The 16,565-nt window shown below is 53.3% G+C and overlaps 1 protein-coding gene across 1 annotated transcript in view; it reads left to right on the top strand.

The window, feature by feature from the left end:
* Nucleotides 1–16,565, top strand: part of CDH23 (cadherin related 23) — a 435,990-nt gene that overhangs the window by 302,354 nt on the left and 117,071 nt on the right. Inside the window, exons 18-22 of the mRNA XM_055535177.1 lie at nucleotides 1,046–1,173; nucleotides 5,976–6,048; nucleotides 7,918–8,034; nucleotides 11,748–11,860; nucleotides 13,111–13,218. Coding sequence (XP_055391152.1) covers nucleotides 1,046–1,173; nucleotides 5,976–6,048; nucleotides 7,918–8,034; nucleotides 11,748–11,860; nucleotides 13,111–13,218 — 539 coding nt within the window. The remainder of the gene's footprint in view (nucleotides 1–1,045; nucleotides 1,174–5,975; nucleotides 6,049–7,917; nucleotides 8,035–11,747; nucleotides 11,861–13,110; nucleotides 13,219–16,565) is intronic.

Below are 16,565 nucleotides of genomic sequence, written 5' to 3' on the forward strand. Positions count from 1 at the left end.
CAAGATCCCAAGAGACCACTTGTTTTTCTTCCGAGGCCCGAGACAAAGGGCGATTTGACAAAAATCACACAGCAAAACTGTCCGGACAGGCCCTTGTGATCGGGCTCTTGGCTGCCTTTCAGCACCTGCCTCCCCACCAGAGTCCAGCTGCTGAGAACCACTTGCACTCGCACCTGAGGGGCCACTTCTGTGATTTGCAGAGTCTGCTCCTTCCACTGGGAAAGCCCTTCCTCCCGACCCCTTTGCCCTGCTTCCCTTTTACCTCCGGCTAGCTTTAAGATCATTTGGATGTCCTCTCCTCCGCGAAGCTTCCCTAATGTTAGAAGATGAGCTCGGTGTCCCCAAAACAGAGCAGATGGGCACTGGGTGACTCTGAGTGCGGGACTCACTCCTCCTCCTACCCCACAGTTGTGTCAGAGACATGTACCTGCAGACGCTGCATCCTGGCTCAGGATGCTACAGCCTAAGGACCTCTGTAAGATCTGTGCCCCCCTTTTAAAAGCTGAGCAGTCCCACACCTCTGCCACCCTCACACCTCACCACCTTCTCAGCAAGAAGAACCATCCTTGGGCTTTATATTACTAAAGTGGTAATTGTGTTTGTTTCCCAAATAGAAAGTGGCAGTTTAATATTGTGGGTAATGCCTTCGCAGACCACCTATGCCCCCACACCCAAGCCACTCCGTCTTCCTTCCCAAAACTGAAAATCAATGGCTTAGCATGAAAGGAAAAGGTGAGAGTCCAGACATGTGCACTGTGTCTCTGGGGAAGACACTGACCCTCTCTGAGCCTGCTTTCCTCTCTATAAAGTGGGGCTTACCTTACCACCAAAGTAGTTGCCACCTGCTGGACTCAAGAGTGGGCCTGGCACAGATCAAGTAGTTGGTAAACCTCAAGTCAAGTCCATGAGGCTCTGGGAGTTCACAGGCAGAAGGGAAAAACCAGGCCAAGCCAGCCACACCCTCTCTGTCCAAAGTGGAAGCCCTGGCCAGATGGGCATGTAAAGTCTGCTTACAGAGGGCCTGGGGCCTGTCCTGTCATTTCAGTGATCAGTGTGAGCCGCCCCCTGGATTATGAACAGATACCCAATGGGCTGATTTATCTGACCGTCATGGCGAAGGACGCTGGCAACCCTCCTCTGAACAGCACTGTCTCTGTCACCATTGAGGTGTTTGTAAGTACCCAGGGGTGCACTGGCCTTACTATTCTGGGAACTGGGGTGGTGAGTGTGCTCCCAGAGTGTTGGAGCCCTGCTAAAACCCTGTGTCCCCACATCCTTGGCTGTCCCCACAGCTCAGAGCATTACTCAGACTGTCCCAAAGGCTGTCCCCTAGCAAACTGCCTCCCCGCTTGGCCAGGGAAGGCATGGGGCCCTGGGGCCCAAGGATAGCCTGATGGTCCTGCTCTAATTTCATTTCAGAGCCTCAGGACTCCCTCTGGGGTGGAGCAGGAGCTGGGGCCCATGCAGGGAGGTAATGTCCTGTGTTCCTTCATTTATAGCCACATTCCGTGAAGTTCAAGGGAATTCCTGGAAGGTCATCTTCTCTCTTCTGTCTCTCTCTGGGCCCCTCTTTCTTCTTCACTTGCTTTTTCCATTCCTCTGAAGATCTAAAGGGGCCTGAAACGAAACCACAGCTTGTCTGACACGAATATCAAGCACACCTTAGTGCTTTCCGTGTCTGAAATTATCAGTCACTGAATCCATCTCCACACTGGTTCATTGGCCCCACACAGCTCCCCCAGCGATCCCAGGGATGCAGATCATGGTCTGACACCAGGCCAGTGGGCCTTCCCACCCCCCGGCCCAGACACCCACCTCCATCCCATTAAAGGCTACTGCCTGCGGAGACAGTGAACATGTGCTGATGGAAGAGTTAGTGCATTACTGGCTCCGGGAGGATTTGATCAGATTGTCAGGTTAGGAGATTCTCTGTGATTTGACAAAGGCACCCACTCCAGTGTTCTTGCCTGCAGAATCCCAGGGACGGGAGAGCCTGGTGGGCTGCCGTCTTTGGGGTCACACAGAGTCGGACATGACTGAAGCGACTTAGCAGCAGCAGCAGCAGCAGCAGAAACTTGCCCAGAGCAGGTTGCCGGATGACTTTTCTATCCCAGCCAGCTTTGCCAACATCCCCTGGTGCTGCCTCACACCTGGCTTTATCGAGCCTCATCCTCTCAACCCAAGACTAAGCCTGCAGGGCCAGCCCTGGGCAGGGGACCCCACTTGCTTACAGAATATGTTGGGGTGGGCAGTGATGGAAAAGTCTAGCGTGATGCCTGGAGGAACCTTGCATCTGGGCATGTGGGAGCAACATTTAGGGGGAACAGGGGACAGGCTGTATAGAACCAGGTCCAGGAAGTGGAAGGGCAGAGTCTAGGACCCTCATCTGACACTTCAGGCTCCACAGGGTGGCCAGAAGGAGATCTTCAAAAACCCAAAAGCATGCCTGCCTTTAACCTGAGACCACCCACCTGAAACCCAAGGCTAAGAGCGGAGAAGCACAGTACACTTGCTACCAACCCTGACCACATCCTGGTATTCTTGCCTGCAGAATACCCTGACCCTGACCACAGCCCCCAGTGCCCCCTTAATCTTGGCCACACTCATAACCCTGACCAGTCCCCTCACCACCACCAACACTTTCAACCAGAATCCTGCTCTGCTCAGGCAAGCAGTGAATTCTTCCTGTGTGCTGTGCAGTAGAGACTGGGGAGGGATATGAAGGTGACTATGAATCCTGCTCCCCCACAAAGGGACACTGAATAGAGAGAGGAGCACGGCTTGGGAGGCGTATGCTTTGACACTCAGCTCTGCCACCCTCTAGCCATGTGACCTGGGATTCTTTTCCTCTCTGAACCTCAGTTTCCTCATCTAAAGAGTGGGGATCTTCATGGTACTGCCTCATGATACTGTTGTGAAGATTAAGCGTGATCGTGTGGGTGGTACTTGGCTCCAGTAACATGGGCCATCTTACTGCTGGTAAGACGGACGTGTTCCAGTGGCAGCATCCATACTCCAGGCTCTCTAATGCACAGGGAGTTCCAGGGAATTCAGCTGGGCAGAGAAGGACCTGCTCTAGACTTTTTGGAAACATGTGAAATAGGGTGAGGGTAGGGGAGGTTTAGGGAAATAAGTTGAGGTGTTCCATGCTACCCAGGTATGGGCACGTAGCATTGACCAAGTGGAAATTCAAACTTCTGGAGCCTCGTGCTGTGCCAGCAGCTTTCACGTTACATAGGCTCTCTCGATCCCATTCTGCAGATGAGGCAGCTGAGGCTCAGGGAGGGAGCATAGCTGGTGCAAGGCCACCAGTGCCTTCCTCTTTTTCTGGCTGGTAAGTGGCATTTGAATTTACCTCCAGTCCTAGTTAGCCAAGATTTGAACTCTGAGCAGTCTGACTCCTGGGCTCACGTTCTACCCACCACACTCCTAGGCTTGGACATCCCAGTCTTCATGTGACTGAAACTAGTGTGCCTCGAAGTTCATGTGGATTCCCCAGGCGTCTTCGTAAAATGCAAATTCTCACTTAGCACATCTGGGGAAGAGCTGAGGCTATGCATTTCTACATGCTCCCATGAGACGCTGATCCTTCTGGCCAGGGAACCACTCTGAGTAGTGGGGCCTTCAAAAATCTGCCCTCATGGGATCTTGAATCCCAGGGACTGCCCCAAATCCCAGCCCGCTTCCCAACCTGTGGTTCGCTAAGAAAGGACCTGGGGAGGGCCTCTCTCTCTTTTTGCCTCAACCCTTCACATGGAGCTGGAACAGGAAGTGAATGGCCCAGAGACAGAACTGACCTTTTATCTACTGTGCATAGAAGAGTGACCAGCAGCCTCCATCTCCCTCCCTGATACCAGGGAGCGGGGGTCTCCATGTCCAGAGGCAAGCGAGGGCAGGAGTCTACCTGGCTGCTGTCCTCTCAGCAAGCCAACACGTGCCCTGGCCTGGAGCCACCTCAGTCCAACAGAAGGGGTGCTATTTTCAGATTTCCTCACAACCATCATGCAGGTCAGCAGGGACCCTGTACTTCCCTTCTGGGTCTGCCCTGGCCTGTGGCAGCAGGGCAGATCTGGTAACAAAGACAGGTACCACCTTGACTGTGAGTGAGCATCGCCTCCTGAGCAGAGCTTTGGGACAGTGCAGTCACTTGTGTCTAAGGACCACACTTGAAAAGGTCACCGCCTCCGGGTTGGTTTTTCATGTGGGTGATTTTTAAGTAGCTGTCACTTGGCTGAGCTGCTTCCTCCCTCTTCCAAAGGGATTTTCTCTCAACAGAAAAGGGGAGAAAAAAAAAAAGCCCCAGAAGAGATGAAGGAGTTGATGGCAGCATTTACTGCTCAGGTTGGGGGTGGGGAGAGGCAGATCGAGGCGACAGGGCTGTGCAAGGAGGGGGCGGGCGTGGGGGCCAGGTGATTCCTTTTCATCCACTGCTTGTTGGTTTTTAATAAAGAAGTCAAACTCGGTTTGTAGATTTCCCATTAGGGGACAATAAGCTTTTGTAGAGGGAGCCGCTGAATTAGAACTAATAGTGAATATAGCGCCAGGATCCGGGGAAATATCAGCGCTAATAAGTTTCTGCCTCATGCTCTGTCACTGACATTCTCCGTGCCGTTCCGTGCAGCCAAGCAGAAGGCTTAAATATATACGTATATGGGGCACACGTGCCCACACCAGGGATGACCAGGCGTGCTGCTGGGCATCAGACATCAGGTGGGGCCTCTCGCTGCCAGTTCTCTGAGGCTGGGGAGGGGGACAGGTCAGCGGGAACCGGTGTGTGGTCCAGAGCCAGGGGCCAGGTTGGGGAACAAGAGCACTACACTCTGAGCACCATAGTCCCAGCACGATGGGAGCCTCCGAAGTCCCGGGGTGGACAGCCACATATCAGGCTGTCTCCTTCCTTTCTAATTTATTTTTAAAATTTGTCTTATCAAATAGTTGATTCCTAATGTTGTGTCCAGGCCACCTTCTCCTTCCTGTTTGCTCAGCCAGAAGTGAGTGACTCCAGCAGAGTGACTCAGTACAGGAGCCTCTCCCCAAGAGGGCTCCCAGTCCAGGGGAGAAGTGGGCCCCTGGGAGTCTGCATCACTGAGGGCCGAAGCCTACAGCCTCCCCAGGGGGCTACCACCCGTCTGCCCCCTGAGCCCCACACTGGGCTCTTGGGGAGGGGGAGAAGGCACAGAGCCATGTGGGCCAGCGAGGCTTCCTCCAAGAAGAAACGGGGAGGAACTCTCACTGGGTGATTGCAAAAGTGGTTGATGAGCACTGAGGACCAGAGTCTTTGAGGGTAGGGAAGTCTGCCCGATTGTGGAGGACCTGTGGGAGCAGGAGGAGGCAGAGGCTGGGGCCCGGGCCCCGCACTGCTGGGTCAACCTATTGGCTTAGCGCCATCTTCTGGCCACTCATGCAGGCTGGGCCTGAAGAGGGATTGCTCTAGAACCGGAGCTGGGGGTTCTGGACCGGGTTTGCTCAAGCAGGTGGTGGTGCTGCTGTTCTTATGTGTGTGCAGAAGGGTCTGGAATTCCAGCTCTTGGAGCCCCCTGCCTGCCATTGCATACTTCAGTATCTTCTGGATTGAGATACTCCTTTCTCCCTTCATTTCTAAGAGGGCGAACATTGATAGGAGGGTTCCTGGAACTTTCTACTAGTATCTTGGTGGAGCTGGATGGGAAGGCCCAAGTGTGGGGCTGGAGCCAGGTGAACTGGGAGTTATGGGCAGTCCCAACTGGCGCCTCATTTTCCATTGCTCTGGCCATCACCGTCCATTCTCAACTCCCACACGTTTCTCCAGGGCCTGTCCTGCCACTGTGAACTGGAGCCCAGCTGGAGGGTCACCTGATTGCCTTGTGACACCCCACCTGGCTCCGTGACACACTGAGGTCAGCAGAGCTCCTTGGTGCCGGCCGTGTCCAGCCTCCCTGCAGTGACCGATCCAGACTGCCTCCCTGGTTCCTGAAGCCTGTCCGTTTTCTTTCCAGGATGAGAACGACAACCCCCCCACCTTCAGCAAGCCTGCCTACTTTGTGTCTGTGGTGGAGAACATCATGGCAGGTATGGCCCGGGTCGGGGAGGCCGGCAGGCACAGCATTCAGGGTGCAGGCCTGACCTTGCACACATGCCAGAGGCCCCTGCCCTCCCTGTGTTTCCACAAGTGGGACCTCTGGAGATGTGCGGTTGTCCACCAGCCGGCAGTTTCTTCCAGAGCACCGACTGTGTGCAGACACTGCTGGACGCTTGGTCCCTACACCCCCTGTAGCTAGTTTTCCTTCAGGGAAGAGAACAATGGCTGAGTATTAATTCAGCAACCTCAGGTAAACAAGAGTGCCCTGAAAGTTCCGGGTTTATGGGGCATGAAGCCAGTCCCAAGGCCCATGATGGCTGACGGGGTCGCCCTAGAGGATAGCGTGTGTTCCTAGGTGAGGAGAGAATGGGAGGCTCCTCCCTGGGCCGCATCTCAAGTGCCAGGGCCCACCTTGCAGACCCAGAGCCACCAGCTCCACACCTGAGTTGTCCTCAGAGCAGGCCAGAAGCTTTACCCTTACACCCCGAGTGCATGTTCTGTGGGGGAGACTCAGGTCAGGAATTGGCACAGCAGCTGGAGGGGTCAGGGTCACCCGGAGGAGCCAGGGGACAGCTGGAATCTGACAGCTGGAGTAGGGACAGTTGTAGGAGTCAGGGACACGTTGAGTCAGAGACAGCAGAGGGGTCAGGGAGCAGCTGGAACCAGAGGTAACCTTCCCTAGCACTGCCTGGCCTTCTGAAGAGACCTTCTAAAGGTACCCACCTGGTGTTGGATGATTTGCTGGACAAGGCCCAAGCTGGGCCCAGCCCACCCTGCCGCATGCCAGTCTCAGGCACCCCCTGGAGAACACCACTGTTGAAGCAGCCCCTCACACTCCCCTCTGTCCCCAGAGACTCTGACAAGGCCAGGCTTCATCCTGCACTTATTCTCTTCCACGTTGAGTGTGCCGGGATGAAGGAGTGTATCAGGGCAAAGGTGCCTGTCCTCCTGTCAGGACAGGACTAGGAGTCAGATCAGAGGCCCCACGGCTCCCCAGAGGGACCCAGAAAGACCTGACTGTCCACAGCCCCTGCCTGGCCCTCACACCCCCCCTGAACTGTTGATTCACTGGCGTGATAGATACCGTGGTCTGACATGGGTCAGACCTGTGTCTCACCTGTTTTATCCCGCAGGATCCTCACCAGCCACCCCACCCATTTTACAGAGGAAGAAGCTAAGGCTAAGACAAAGTAAGGCATTTGCCAGAGGTCCCACCCGATTCCAGCCAGGGCATGGTGACTCTAGAAGGCCACACACCAACCCTTCTCACCACCCTGCCAGAGCTGGAAGGAGGGGGGCATGGCTGTAGGAAAGACTGCCCTCAGAGTCTGGACAGGCTGCTGGAAAGGCTGAACCCCTGACCCAGGGTTTCACAGAGATGAAAGTGAGGGCCTTAACTGGGCAGTAAAGAGAAAATAAAAACCCTTTACAAATTCTCCTTGTGAGCAAGATAGAATAAGACCAAAATTGAATACAATAAATGTAGAATAATTTAATATGGAGCTTCATTTCTTTTTGAGTCAAAGTCAAAGCTGGCCATTCTGAGCTCATTTACTGCGGGGGCCAGTCAGGGAAGGATGGGGTGGAGCATGGTGTGCTCTGGGGCTGGACCAGGACTGAGTTGGGGGAGGAAGGGGGTGGGCCTGACCCCTCCCAGGCTCCACTGCCTCCCATGGAGACTTGTTCCCACACAGTCCAGGAATCTGGGCCACAGGAGCCCACTCTCATCCCTAGATGGCCCCTGGGGCAGGCCTCCTGCCCTCTGAGGTCTCCTCCACTTCCTGTGCCCTGTCCTGCTCCCAGAGCCTGGGGCTGTGAGCCCAGGGTGAGCAGACCCCACTCCTTTTGTCTCCCGGAAGGAGCCACAGTGCTGTTCCTGAATGCCACAGACCTGGACCGCTCCCGGGAATACGGCCAGGAGTCCATCATCTACTCCTTGGAGGGCTCTTCCCAGTTCCGGATCAATGCCCGCTCAGGTGAGCCCTGATCCTCTGCACCTTCAGCTGATGCTCCATACCCAGCCTGGGGACCATCCTCTGGGCCAGAATCTCCTGAGCACACTGGCTTGGAGCACTTGGCCTTATTCCTAAAATATCCGAGTGAGATTACTGATAGTAAAAAAAAAAAAAAAAAAAAAGATCACAATGTGAATTCATTACCAAAGAATGTCTTTATGGTGGTGAAGAGTCATGGTTTAAATATGTTCCATTTCACAATTATCTGGCTAAACCACTGCTCTTCAAGGACACCTTTCTTCAAGCCTAAGTGTCTCAGTGGCTGACCTCATTCTCGATGTCTCTTCCTAACATGAAATGTGCCTCAGTTTCCCCACCTACAGAGGATATACATACTAGGGCTGTTGTGTGAAAACAGGAGTCATTATAGAGAACTTGGAGTTGTCCCTGGCATGCAGTAAGTACTGACTAAGTTAGGTTGTTAGCATTATTTTCTTTGGTCTTTTCACCCTGGGGCCCCCATCCTCAGCTCCCTGCTCAGCCCGTATAACTCTCCTTTCTTCTTCATTTCTCCATATGCCTCCCTCCAGCTTTCTGTCCTCCTTGAGGCCGGGAGGGAAGCAGGGCAGAAAAAAGCAGCAAGATACCCCAGACTTCTAAGTCAGAAGCTGGAAAGGAATGAGAGGCCTCTGGACATTCATTCATACCTTTGCTCAGCTGTCAGTGGGGGCCTGCTCTCCACCAGGTGCGGTGCTGGGTGCTGGGGAAAGAGAATGGAAAAGACACGGCCTCACACTCACGGGGCTCTAAGTCAGCTCAGTGAATGTGCAAGGCTCCCCACTTCCAAGTTCTCCTTTGTATTAGGTAAGGGAAGTTGTAGATGCTCAACAGGCCAACCGTGAAACCTCGGTGGCTTAACACAATAGAACTTCTAACTCACACAGCAATCCAGTGCTGTGTTTGGTGGAGAGTCTTCCACATGGTGATTCGGGGACCCAGACTCCTTCCATGTTGTCGCTCCAGGGTCACTGCAGAAAGGAAGAGGGAATGTGGGACATTGTGCAAGGAGATGTTTATGGGTCAGACCTGGAGGTAACAGTCCTCACTTGTGCCCACATCCCATTGGCCAGAACCAGGCAATGGCCCTGCCAGATGCAAGGAAAGCTTGGGAACATCATAGTCCCTGGCCTGGCAGCTGCTCTCCAGCAATCATTCTGGCCTGGGAAGGGAACAGGAATCTTTGATGGACACTGGTCATCCTTGCCATGGGCGGTCAGTGGCCCAGCAGGGCATCTAGTCTTCCTGTTATCTGTGCCTCTGTGCTCCAAGTCTGCCTTCAGTCTCTTTCACCCCCACTTTCCTGGAAGCTCGGGGAACAGATGGCTGGTGCTGACATGTACAAAGACTTAACAAATCCAGGGCCAGCCTGCACCTCCTGTTCCACCTCTGACAAAGCCGGTGCGTCCCTCTGACCTCTCAGAAGCCTCCACCCTCAGGAAGTCTATGTTTCTGGGGAGTAATGTCATTAAGGAATATTAAGCAGGCACTCAGCACTGTTCTAAGTGCTCTGACCAACATCACCACCACTCTGAGGTAGGTCTTACCTTCACGTCATCCCCGTTTTCCTTACAAGGAAATTGAGGCAGAGGAGAGGTTAAATCACTGGACTCAGGATTCACAGAGCCTGAACTTCTGACTCCAGAGCCCAAACTCTCAGCGCTCTGTTCTCTAAAGCCATGTAGAGCTGTGTGCCGCCCCCAGATACAGTGGCGGGCACACCGACCTTTCAGCACCTACCCTGCCTCCCCAGCCAGGGACTCCATCTCTACCCTGGGGCCTTTAATAATGACTTGGACATTTTCTTGCTGCCTTAACACGGCTCCTTCAGCTCCAAAGGTGTAAGCGTTTTCCTCTAAGTACCTTGGTCAAATTAGCCAGGCCCACTCCTCAAAGGTGGCCTTAATTGGATCTAATTTCCCAGACAGGAGGAGCCATCTATCATGCCGACAAGTTCATGTTTAAAACTTTTTAGAGATTAATTTCTTCCTCGCCCTGCCAATTAATTGACACCACCCCAGCACGCAGTGTGGCTTGGCAGGCAAACGATTGCCAGGCTTTTGTTCCTGGCCTTAGCACCTTCAGAGCCCCGGCCCCCAACCCCAGCTTCCTTATCATGGCAGGAAGGGGAAATATGGGAGTGGAGGAGTCCTAGGGACCACTGGCCCAGCTCCCTTATATTATGGTAGAATAAACCAAGCACAGAGAAACTAACCTGCCCCAGGTCACACAGCTCAACCAATGGGGATGGCACCCAGTCCTTGCCCTCGGAGGGCCCTCACAGTCCCTTGGAAAGAAATGAGCATTTTCTGAATGTTGGAAACTTCACCTATAGTTATTTAATCCTCACAAAGCTCTGATTTGAAAGCATACTAATCTGTTTTAGATGAAAAACTGAGGCTCGAAGAAATTAATTAACTTTCCCAGGCTAAGCTCCTGGAAAGGACAGTCATCAGAAGTCACACCTGGACTTCACTGTCCTCAGAGCACCGGCTCTCTCCAGTGGCCCTTGTGAGATGATAGGTGGCCGGTTGCCAGACCGCACTGAAGCTGGCTTGTGCTGCCTCATGCCTGCTCATGAGAACCTGCTCGTGAGTTATGTACATCTCTTCCCAATCCCAAGTTCAGTGCTACCGAGTGGGTAGCTTCAAATGGGCCCTGCTGGGAATATTTATAACCAGGGAAATCAGCAAATGCCCTTTTTTCCCTTTGGGGATCCAGCTGTCAAGCATTTACTGTAACACCACTACCAAACAACTTCCATATCTTAGTTACACCAAAACACAGAGAAAAGCCAAAAGCAGACTGACAAAGATTATGTGGTGGTGGTTTAGTCGCTCGGGTGTGTCTGACTCTTTTGCGACCCCATGGACTATAGCCCACCAGGCTCCTCTGTCCATGGGATTTCCAAGGCAAGAATACTGGAGTAGGTTGCCATTTCCTTCTCCTGGGGATCTTTCTGACCCAATGAAGATTATAGTCTATTTTAAATGTTTATATTTAATAGAATAACTTATTTATACACTAAAAAATTCAAAGCATTGTTACAAGGTAATTAAGGAAACTATTTTATAGCTATTAATATTAAATCTCAACCCACTATAGGTTGAGCTGTCTAGAATGAGCCACGCGTTGGAACATGCCTGAAGCACTCGGCGTGTTTCAGTCCTGTTGTTGTGTTTCTGTAACCAAATGAATAAACAGTGCCAGATGCCTTTCTAAGTTTAGAACCAAATTAATCCCATATCAACCCTATGAGATGGGCCCTATTATTGTTCCTTTGTAAACAGATGGAGAAACTGAGGCACGGGGGATGTAGGTAACTAGTTTCAGGTGATAAAGCCAAGGAAATAATGTCTGCAGCCTAACTGAGAGGTACTTTGTGACTGAGCTTGAAGCCAAGTGACGCTCCTGCCCTGTTTTCTAGCCCCTAATCCCATAATCTGTCTCAATCTCCCACATCTGAAAATGCCTCCTCCTCCTGGGGTTATACTGCCCAGCTCTGGGATTCAGGTTCCCAATCATGGCTGCTGTGCCCTGTGAGCACTGTCTCACCACCCCCTGTTGACACAGGTCACTTGATCTTGCAAGCATCTCTCTCACTGCGCTCTCCCTCCTTCCCCATTCCCTCCCTGGCCCACCCAAACCGTCTCTCACGCACCCTTCTCTTATTGCAGGTGAAATTACCACCACCTCCCTGCTTGACCGTGAGACCAAGTCTGAGTACATCCTCATCGTCCGGGCAGTGGATGGGGGAGTGGGCCACAACCAGAAAACTGGCATCGCCACTGTGAGCATCCAGCCAGCCCCTGCCCCTAGCTCCCCACTTGCCAGCCAAGCTGCCAGCTCCAGCTCATCTTCAGCTTGTACCACTTAGGCCCCTGGACACTTGTGTCCTGAAGCAGTGTGAGGCCTTGTGGGCATGGAGGGTGGCAGGTACCATTTCGTTGTCAGCCAAGTTCAGCCCTGGGGTCTTCGCAGCTAGGGGAAGAAAGACATGGGGGTGCTTGGGAAGAGCAAATACTCTCTCCTGCCCCCAAAGACCAGCTGGGCAGAAGGCATGAGCCCCATAACTCCCTCCCTACCCTGGCACCTACCAAGATACAGGAGAAAGGACTGCCAGGAAGAGCAGCTCAGAACAGGAGGCAGGGCCCTGAGGGTTCCTGGGGGCTGTCACCACCCAGCCCTGCCTTGCCGTGCTGAGAAATGATGCCCCGGTTTCCCTCCCATGAGCAGGTAGGACCCGTGAAGCCCACAGCCCCACCCAAGGCCTTCCTGCCTCTGAGAGTAGAAGCTAGAGGAGAGCCATTAGAGGGTCCTAACTGAGCTCTTTGCTGCAATCGCTACAGAGGAGGGTGGGGTGCGACATTCATGCTGTGGGGCAGGAAGAGCAGCTGACAGGCCCCTCCGACCACTCCCCTCCTTATCCTCCTTTGCTGTCTTGCAATCCATCTGGAGCCCTCTCTCCTCAGCCCTCACCCGATCCACAGCAGCTGCCCCCATTCTTACCCAGCCAGAGGGGCCGGGGGTGCTGTTACTTGGCCAGCCACTTGGCAGAAAAAATCCCCAGTGCTCTATTCAGTCCTGAGAGGCCCCTGCTAATAGGACTCAGAATTCTATAAATAATTTACCTGGGTGGCAGGTGAGCAGAGAAATTGCTTGGCTTGTAGCTGAGACTAAAAGGGGATGAAGCCCTGTGGATCCTATCAGATGTCCCACCGCAACCTCCCACACCCTGTCAGTCACCTTCAGCCAAGACCTGGGGTGGACAGAATGCGTCCCGAGTCGCAGGGACCATTTCAGGGGTCATTTCATCCATTCCTCTGTCTCCTAATGGGACAGCACCTAAGCTCCCCAAAAGGTCTAGGCCCCCTCCTGTTCTTGAAAGCCCAGGATCTCTCCTGAGGCCCCGAAAGTGGGTGGAGCTGGTGGAATTAGTGCCAAGGTGCCCATAGGCGTCTGAGTGAGTCCCCAGCATGGGCACTGTCCTTGCACAGCTCAGCCAGGTGCATCCCACAGTGCCCCCTTGTGGCTTCACAGGTGAACATCACCCTCCTGGACATCAATGACAACCACCCCACCTGGAAGGACGCTCCCTACTACATCAACCTGGTGGAGATGACCCCTCCAGACTCTGACGTGACCACGGTAAGTGGTGGCGGGGAGCAGAGCGTCCAGGTGGCCGTTCACGGAGTGTCTGCCTCTCCCACGTGAGCCCTGTGGGCCAGCCAGCGTGGAGCTGTTTCTGAGGCAGCTCTCGGAGCAGAATTCCGGATGCTCTCTTGCGTGGTGAAAGATAGCCAGAGTTGGGGGAAAGCCCTCACACAGTGCTTGGAGACAGCAGGCTCCAGACTTTGTCAAAAGGAGCAGTGGCAGCCCAAGGACAGTGCCAGAGGGGCTAGGGCTGGTTCAGATCCGGGTCACCCTTACCCTGGGACCCCAGGACTCTGGCCACCCCCTTGGGAGAGCCCCCAGCCTCGCTTGGCAAGGCACAGGAACCCCCCTTCAAATCGCACAAGCTTCAGCCCTTCCCCCATCACCTTCCTTCTTCCTCACTTCTGTCACTTCAGCCTTCAGTCTGGATCAGCAAGCCCAGGGCTGCCCCAGCAGGGGGCTCAGAGCTCACCCAGGGACTTTCTGGTTTGCACAGGCTCCTAGGTGTGCTGCGTGTGGGGATATGGCTCAGGATAGGGTGTGAGAGACACAAGCAAAAAACCTCAGGGCATCCAGAAAGGAGAGCAGTGCCCTGGGGAAGCTGAGGAAAGCTGGGCTCAAGCATCCCACTCGCTATGTGCTGGGATTCACATTTATGAGGCTTTCTTTCCCCCTCATGCTTGTACCCCATTTGGCCTCATTCAGAGAGCCTCCTGCCCCAGTGTCCAGCCCCACAGACACCAGCCGGCCCTGTGATGGACACGATCCTGACAGATCATATGCTCAGACACTCAGTCATGTCTGTCTCTTTGCAACCCTGTGGACTGTAGCCCACCAAGCTCCTCTGTCCATGAGATTCTCCAGGCAAGAATAGTGGAGTGGGTTGCCATTTCCTTCTCCAGGGGATCTTCCTCACCCAGGGATCGAACCTGGGTCTCCTGCATTGCAGGCAGGTTCTTTACCAACTGAACCACTATGAAAGTCCCCATTTATTGAACGCCTGGGACATGTCAGCTGCTGTGCTAGGTATGTCTCACGGATTCTCTCACCTTCATGGGGATCCCACATCATGGCAGATGGATTCCTTGCTTCCACTGTACAATAGAGGGAATGGAGACTTAGTGTTTGCGGGACTTGCCCAAGATCACAGAGCTAATGAGATAGTAAGAGATCATGTCAGGACTCAAACCAGGGTCTGACTGACTTTGAAACTACCTGACCTCTGCCCCTCCGCTGGCTCAGGGGTGCTCTGACAGGTGGCCCAGGTCCTGAAAAACTGGAGAACTCGGGTGGGATGGGAGAAGGGATGGTAAACTTTCATATCCAGTTCTTCAGGAAGGCTGCCCCACCCTGAGGGCAGGCAACCTCAGACTGGTGATGCCTAACCTCCCCACCTCTACCCTCATCAATCACAGGCAGTAGTGACAAGGTCTGCCAGGTCTGGATGGAGGAAGATGTCAACCTGGAAGGAAGGACAGAGAGAGAAAGAGGGAGAGGGGTTGGCCATCACGCCTGTCCTGTCTTCCTTTCTACATCTTAATGATACGAATGACTCTCAACTCCGGGCGGGATCCCCTCCAAGGGATTCCAGTAGGGTGCAGGATCTGGAATCTGTTTTCTCAAAGTCCCAGGTTGGGGAATCCTTCCAGCTCAAAGCCAGACTTGGCAACCACTCCCAGTTCCAATGGGCACTCTCTGCTGCCACCTCATGGACACTAGGGCCTTAGGCCAGGATAACCCCAGCCAGAGACTCCAGAAAGCTGGGGCAGAATGCCCACCTCTGAACACCTGTCTGGTCAACTCTTATGTTTGCTTTACGTGTCTGGGAAATCCCTCCCAGAGGAAACTGAGGGGAGAGAGTGGCTGCGTGGGGCAGCATTCGGGGGCGCCGTTAGTAAAGAGTCTGCCTGCTGGCCAAAGAGTAGGTCTGCTGGGCCAGGAGTGTACTTTGTTGGCTCTAGGCGTTTCCCAGATCAGCCCCAGTAGCCTTCTCTGGGTCTCCAGCCTTTCCTCACATCCTCCGTGCCGTGGGCAGGTATGGACAGTGGGCCAGGGGCCTGCTGCCCAGCGCTGTCTCAGTCTCCAGGAAACCCCCACAGGCCTTCAGTGAGCACCTACTTAGAAGGTGCTCCTACTTAGAAGGAGCCAGACTTGGCAGGCTCAGGAGTTCGGGATGCAGCAAGTTTCCTCTCTGCCTTCAGGGAGCTGCGTCGTGTCACTCTGAGGCTGAAACTCACCCCTGGTTCCCATCTCACCCTGTATAAAAGCCAGGGTCCTTCCTTACTGGACCTACCTGGCCCACAAGATCTGCCCCACTTTAACTCTGGGGAGAAGGACATGTGAGTCCACCCCTCAGTACTGAGTAGACACAACTGTCCACAGCCACGGGTTTGGGGCACCTCAGGTTTTCCGTGACTCGTGGTAGTGTTTGAGACCTGAAAAAAAAAAAAAAGTTACTCAGAATTTCAAAAAGAACAGAGACAGAATTAAAGCTTGTTATATTAAACATCTGCCACATATGTTGTGACAACTTTAGAAATTACAATATTTAAGGTGTATAAAAATTTCATTGCATTTAAGGACAAGTTGTAGGCTTGATTTTCTAGAATTCTGGAGAATTTTTTTTTAATGTGATGATTTGTCAGGACTCCAGAAATCAAGAAGCCCATACATTAATTGAACTTGTTATAGTAAAATAATTTCAAAAGGAATAGTCATAAAAATTCTTTCAGATTTTATAGCCGTGAAATATGTGTATGTGTGTATAAGTGGGTATATTTTAAGACCTTCTAGGGGGCCCCCTGGGAACTTCTAAGGTCTCATAATGGCCCTGAGTGAGGTAGGATCTGTGGCTGGGGTTCGAGAAAAGTGGTCTTTAAGGAGGGAACAGCTCACCCAGGGGTGACATCAGGAGGAGGTGATATTTCAATGGAAAAGAAACTCGCCCACCTTCTGACTCATCTCCCACCCGCCTTTGCACACCCACCACACACCCCCAACACACACAGGACTCTCAGTTTCCTGAGCCTGCTGAATTCCTTCCCGCCTTGGAGCCTCTGCACAAGCTCTTCCAGCCCCAGAGGATGCCCTCCCCTTCCTCTACTCCACCCCTCCCCCACATCCCAACTCTTCCCATGGCTGGCTCATTCTCCTCCCTCTGTCCCAGCTTAAAATGCCACCTCTCTACACTCCATTTCTTTCAGAGCTGACTCTTTAGGTTGTTTGCTTATTAAGAGGCAGTGTAGCCCAGTGATTAAGTGAGAAGCCTTTTCTGCTACCAAAAGGTCTGGGCTCTAACCCCAGCCATACCACTTACCAGCTGTGTGACCTTGGACAAGTTA

This window comes from Bubalus kerabau, chromosome 1 (genome assembly GCF_029407905.1).
Source record: "Bubalus kerabau isolate K-KA32 ecotype Philippines breed swamp buffalo chromosome 1, PCC_UOA_SB_1v2, whole genome shotgun sequence".
Taxonomy (NCBI): Eukaryota; Metazoa; Chordata; class Mammalia; order Artiodactyla; family Bovidae; genus Bubalus; species Bubalus kerabau.